We start from the raw sequence: 6,603 nt of genomic DNA, 5'->3' as shown, positions 1-6,603 counted from the left end.
AATGGCATCCCTGAAGATCCTGAGCTCGTTGATAGAAGCGCCATACGACACCTTTGCGCTGGAGAGACTTATACATACCTAGGCGTGCCACAGAGCCGCATTGAGGATGTGACATCTATAAAGGATACTCTCCGAAGCAGATAGAAACGTCTCATCTGACAGATTTGGTCTTCCGAACTGTCGGCGAGGAACAAAGTATCTGCAACGAACATGCTTGCCGTCCCGGTTCTACTCTATTCATTTGGAGTAGTTCCATGGACGAAGAACGAGCTCAGATCTCTTGATATCGGGACAACAAAGGTTATGCACATGAACAAAAGCATGCATCTTAAGTCTTTCGTTCCGCGACTGTACATCTCACACTGTACATCTCACGGTATCGATAACTTATAAGGGAGTTGCAACAATTGTACCTGGAATATTCTGTTAAACTAATCGTTCTTATCATCGGCGCTCTTCGAAGTGCCAAGCTTTCACTTGCTAATGGCCGTTACAGACTGTAACCACCTATCTCACGGTGAGAAGACGTGGTTGTGGCTGAAATTTTACCGCGATTTCGCTGGGAGCGGGTGCAATTTTCCAAATTAGCATCCGGTCCCGGCGAAATCCTGCGGTTGTCCTTATGACAAATTTTTAATTATATAAAGAAAGCGCATCCATCAAGAATGTTTCCTTTAGTAAGGAATATATTTTTAAACAATTTTTTGGCTCAGAATTCGACAAGTATGACTGCATATTATGTATGCCATTGGAAAGGGTTAAGATGGCCCACATTTGCTTAGTTGAAAAATCGCAGCGCACCATGCATGTTAGTATTTTTCCAGTGTTTTTGTGAACGTATGACAATTTGCCAATTAAAAATCAATATAATTGATTAGAAAAATGACTTTAATATTCCCCAAAATAGTCAGACTTGTGGAATGACGCACAGTGGGAGGAAATGCACTTTTTTCCTTCAAAATGTCCAGAGCCTTTAATTTTGGTCCGATTTTAAATTTTTTATATATTAAAGTTTATTAAATTTTGTACGTAACAACTTTTACACTATAACAACTGATTAGGTAACCTTTATATTGTCTTAATTGAATTCTTAGGCACTCATAAGATAGAAATAATTTGTTCATTATTTCATCTATTTGTTATAAACAAATTTTAAGAGCAAATTAGCAAGTAGTCTTATTCTCAATAAAAAAATTATGTTTTCTTAAAGTGATATCTATTAATGTAGAATTGATATTTTATTACAAAACTAATTGAAAAGTTTATAATAACTATTGTTATAAACAATTCTTGTGGCAAAATATTAAAATTTAAGATTTTAACAAGTTATAATTTCCTAATATCGTCAGAATGACTTCAGGTGTTTCTTAAAATAATAAATATTTAATAATATTTAATAAAATATTACAATTTTAATTTTTGCGAAAGGGCCAACATTTTGAATTGGTTTATCTAATTTTTTTGCAAAAATTTTATATTTATAAATGTATGTATGATGTTCGGTTCAATTTAAAGAAATATATACATTATATTAAATAACATTAAATCAGTGGGACGATGGTCGTAGGTTCTAAAGCGTAGACTTTGGATCCACTCCATCGGCTTGCGGGCTCGATTCCCGCCGGTCATGGGACCGGTATCTCTAAAGAAAAAGTTTTTCTCCAAGTTCTTAAACCTGTTGATTTTAATGGTTCGGAATCCACCTTAAACTGTAGGCCCACCTTCCACCACCAAGTAAGTTTGTGCGGGGTGTGTAAAGAAAGAGGGAATAAGGTGCATGAAAAATGTAAACCCTTAGGGGACACATTAGAATCTTCCATTCCAAATAAAATTAAATCCATTTTCTGATTAATCAGTCTTGCCATCGACTTTTTTCCAATTTATTCCCTCAAACATTTTAATTACAATTACCATTACTTTTTACAAATATTTCCTTCGAAACATGAAATTGTTACGATTTTAAAGGTACAAAGATTCTTTACTATGCAATTTAGATTGTAATCTTACATATTTTAATTATTATTATATTTTTATTGGATATAAATGATACTGAATTGGGTTTTCCTGGGGTTTCTTTTGTGAAATCATATAGTATTGGCCGGGAATATGATGTTGATGACGCATTAGGATTTTGCTACACTATAGATTTTACTGAATCCTCTAACTGTAGTCGCAGTGGTACCATTGATCCGTGAAGATGACCGTTACATGAATTCCATGAATTCTTTGAATTTCGTAAATTGTGTGGTTGTAGTCAATTCCGCGAAATCCTTGAATTCCACGAATCTGTGAATTCTATAAATTATGCGCATCCCGAGAATTCCTCAAATGTCAAGAATTTCGCGAATTCCATAAACTCGATTAATTCCGTGTATTCCGTAAATCCATTGAATTCCCTGGATTCCTAGAATTCCGTGATTTCAGCGAATTAAATTCTATCAATTCCCTTAATTTCGCAAATTTAGCAAATTCCTGGAATTACTTGATTTTTATTAATTTCTTCAATTTAATGAATGCAATAAATTTCTAGAATTCCTTTAATTCTATGAAATCCGCCAATTCCTCGATTTTCATGAATTCTTCGAATTACATGAATTCCTTGAAATTCATGAAGTCCATTAATTCCACAGATTTCGTAAATTTCTTAATTTCCAGTAATTCTGTGAATTCTATGAAATTCGTAAATCCTAGGAATTCCTTAAGTTCGGTGAACTCCGTGAATTGCGTTAATTCCTGAATTGCTTGTGTACAATTTTCATCTTAAATTGGAATGCTGGGCGGCGACTTCCCGATTTATAACACAATACATGTACTGCAATTTCGCTATTCCAATACCATGTTTGCAATTTTACTTTACGCTTTTATTGTAGAACTCTTGTAGAAGTGTTGTAGGATGCCCAACATTTTTAACAGTGTATGAATCACTTTTAGCAAAAAAAATTGTTTACCGATAATAAGACTATTTTTCAATTTGTTCATAAAATTTGTTTATAACAAATAAACGGAATAACATTCATTTAAGACAGTATAAAGATTTCTTTATCAGTAATTAGAGCGTAAAAAATTGGTATGTACAAATTTTTAGTTTTATCATAATTTAAGTTAAAAAATTATTAACAAACAAATAGAGAAGATCAAAATTCGGAGCGCCAAGCTCTTTAGAATTTAATGAACTTTAATTTTAAAACAAAATCAAAAATCCGACCAAAATGGAAGACTCTGGACGTTTTTGAACGAAAAAAGTGCATTTCCTCCCACTCTGTGACGTAGCGGACATGGAAGGATTGGTGGAAATCTCATGAGGGTTAGCATAGTGCTTGACATAGAAGTGCAGACAACTTTTTCGCAGAAAATATTCCAAACATAAAAGTAACGGCAGACGAATTTTTGGAGAAAATCTTCTAAACGTAAAGGTAAGTTTTAAAGGTTTAAATGCTAATATTTCTAAAGTTTAGAATGTATTTTCTCAGTCATGTTCCATTCTTTTTATCGGTTGATGACCTTTCTGTTTCACTAAAGAAAAAAATTTAAGTAAAATTTCAGGTTAATATATCAGATCAATTTAATCGCCAATCAACAAAAAAATGAAATATGACTGAGAAAATAGATTCTACGCCTGACAAATATTACTATTCTGACATTTATGAGTTACTTTTAGGCTTAGAATATTTTCTCGAAAAAATTTTAACCATTTCCATGACGTCATACTAAAACACTTAATTGAAACCAACGCAGGCTTTTCCCTCTTCGGGCCTCCTTTTTTTATTAATCAACGGGTGGCAACAAGATTCGTTATTTCTTTCCCAGCTGACGTACAGAGGAATTTTTTCACAGCTAAAGATTAAAACTATTTTGTTTTAGACGAGTAGATGAAAAACTGTCATTCTATCGACGGAAAATATTCCACTGCATTAGTCGACAACAAAAACTTAAAACTTAGTTTTTCAATATTATTGACATTTTTAATTTGTACAGTACTTGAATTGACGTCATATGCTAGTAAGAGGTTTTAAAAGAAATAATGAATCTTGTTCCCCCTCGTAGGTTAGTGGATAAGCGAAACATATCGACAATCTGAAGGCCTAGATTTGAATTCCAGTAGAGCTAGAGAGAAACTTTTTCTACATCTAAAGTTCAAAACCTTTTTGGTTTTGACAAGGAGAATAAAATATGTCATTTCCTACTAAACGACAGAACCTCAAAAACGATATTATTGAAACGTAGAACACAAAAAATAGGCGATTACGCAATATTGCATGAAATTTCATGGCATTACATGCGATTATAATTTTTTGCAAGAAGTGGTAGTGTCGAATAAAACATGGTCCTATGCTTAAACTATTGTAGGTATACTAAATGACCGTGAAATATCGTACAAATTATTAAATTTCAGTTCGACTTCTACCGATTTTCAATAAGCTGGTCCCGAATATTTCCCACTGGTTTCTCCAATGAGACTAGTAAAGAGGGTATTCAATATTACCATGATCTTATTGATGAACTTCGGTCAAAAGGAATTGAGCCATTTGTCACCATCTACCACTGGGATCATCCTCAGATTTTAGAAAAAATGGGAGGATGGGTGAACGAACTGATGGTGGATTTCTTCACCGATTTTGCTAGACTTGTATTCCAAGAATTTGGTCCCAAAGTCAGATACTTTGCGACCATTAATGAGCCAAGTTTTTTTTGTTTTGGAGGATATGGGGGAGCAGTTACAGCTCCTGGTAAATTTGCATATTAATATTTAAAAAATGATGGTCACACAAAAAAATTGTTTATACTTACGACTCTATCTTATAGGAAAAATTTTACAAATGATAAGTTTTAAACAAATGTTAAATCAATATGTTTTAAAATCTGAAAAATAACCTCGGGGGCACAAAGTTTGGCGACGTCTTTACGACAGCGTTACGACATCTTTACGACAACTTTACGACACCCTATGTCCATGTCGTAAAGACATCGTCAAATTTTGTGCCCACTGGGAAGGCTATACCTAAGAGTGCCAGAACCCAAACATCTGGTCTAAATCTGAACTTTTTTATTGTTTGTAGGAAAGATTTTCTTAAAGTATCTACAGGGTGACTTTTTTTAAGTTGAAACTTTTAATTCATAATATCTTTTCATAGACTAGAACTTACGAATATCTCGAAAAATAGGCACTATATGAAAAAAAATTATGAATCAAAAGTTTTAAGTTCAAAAAATCTCCCTGTATATTCAATATAGGAATTTCTAAATCATAGATAATAAATTACTTTTACTTATTTTTTGAAGCATGGAATTTGACTCTGAATGCAGAATATCTGTGTATGCATAATGCACTAAAAGCTCATGCCAAGGCCTATCACATGTATGACGAGGAATTTCGTTCAACTCAGAATGGCAAAATTGGTATTGTATTGACATGTCAATACTTTTTCGGTCAAGATAAGAATGACACTGTAACGCCAGATATAGCCTTTCAATATGATTGTGGCTGGACGGCCCACCCAATTTTTTCAAAACTTGGTGATTATCCAAAAATTATGAGGAAACGAATTGACGAGAACAGCAGAATTCAAGGCTGGCCTCGTTCAAGGTTACCTACATTCACACAAAAAGAAATTGAATATATCAGGTATGGTCTGGATTGCATACCTTACAAATGTTATTTAAAAGTTAGATGATTTGTTTGTATTATTTTTTGTCGTCACATATTATGAAATGTGTGTGTGTGTGCGCGTGTGTAACAACATAGTGATTATGTCTGCAAAAATATATATAAAAAATAACATATCATTTTTCATAGAGGTACTGCAGATTATTTTGGATTAAATCACTACACATCACATATAGCCGTGCCCGTTAAAAGGGGTACTGGTGAAGTATGGGAAAATGATCGAGGCTTTCACCAAGCAGTAGATCCTAAATGGCCTGTATCTGCAGCTTCTTGGCTGATGGTTTGTAATGTTATATAACAATCATATTATTACCGTATAATTAGCCTCATGAATATAACATATAGTAATTGTTAAATACAAAAAAGTAACCGTTTGCAACACCTAACCTTAAAACACATGTATTTTAAAGATGGTACCTGAAGGATTTGGAAACATTCTTCGGCGGATAACAAAGGAATATGGAAACCTACCAATTTATGTTACCGAAAATGGATACGCAGATCATGGAAGTCTAAACGACCATGAGCGACTAAAATATTATTATGCCTACCTGAAGGAAATGTTAGTAGCTATAAATGATGGATGTAACGTTAAAGGCTATACGGCTTGGAGTTTTTTAGATGATTTTGAGTGGCGAGGTGGCTACACGTAAGTTTTATATGTCTTCTACGTATAATGTAACCCGGTATATAAAAACAGATTTAAAAGAATTTGAAGTAAATAGGGAGTGTCAGGAATTCTAAACCGTTTCGTTAAACTTTTCGGATTCATGAAACCAGAAAACGGTCATGAATGCGGGAAGTTCTGCAAACCGGATTATAAATCCTACCACTCGATCATTTACCAGGTGTATACATATGAAACCGGTATTTTTTCAAGAAAAAAACACATTTATTTCAAGAGAATGATAACAAATATTTTATTCAAAGTATGCGCC

The 6,603-nt window shown here is 33.4% G+C and overlaps 1 protein-coding gene across 1 annotated transcript in view; it reads left to right on the top strand.

The window, feature by feature from the left end:
* Positions 1 to 6,603, top strand: part of LOC117180688 (myrosinase 1-like) — an 11,399-nt gene that overhangs the window by 4,275 nt on the left and 521 nt on the right. The window contains exons 4-7 of the mRNA XM_033373178.1: positions 4,394 to 4,727; positions 5,281 to 5,623; positions 5,795 to 5,945; positions 6,076 to 6,314. Coding sequence (XP_033229069.1) covers positions 4,394 to 4,727; positions 5,281 to 5,623; positions 5,795 to 5,945; positions 6,076 to 6,314 — 1,067 coding nt within the window. The remainder of the gene's footprint in view (positions 1 to 4,393; positions 4,728 to 5,280; positions 5,624 to 5,794; positions 5,946 to 6,075; positions 6,315 to 6,603) is intronic.

The sequence above is a fragment of the Belonocnema kinseyi genome, chromosome 9, assembly GCF_010883055.1.
Source record: "Belonocnema kinseyi isolate 2016_QV_RU_SX_M_011 chromosome 9, B_treatae_v1, whole genome shotgun sequence".
NCBI classification, from domain to species: domain Eukaryota; kingdom Metazoa; phylum Arthropoda; class Insecta; order Hymenoptera; family Cynipidae; genus Belonocnema; species Belonocnema kinseyi.
The sequence above is the reverse complement of the archived record's forward strand: the minus strand, read 5'-3'. Positions and strand labels throughout refer to the sequence as shown.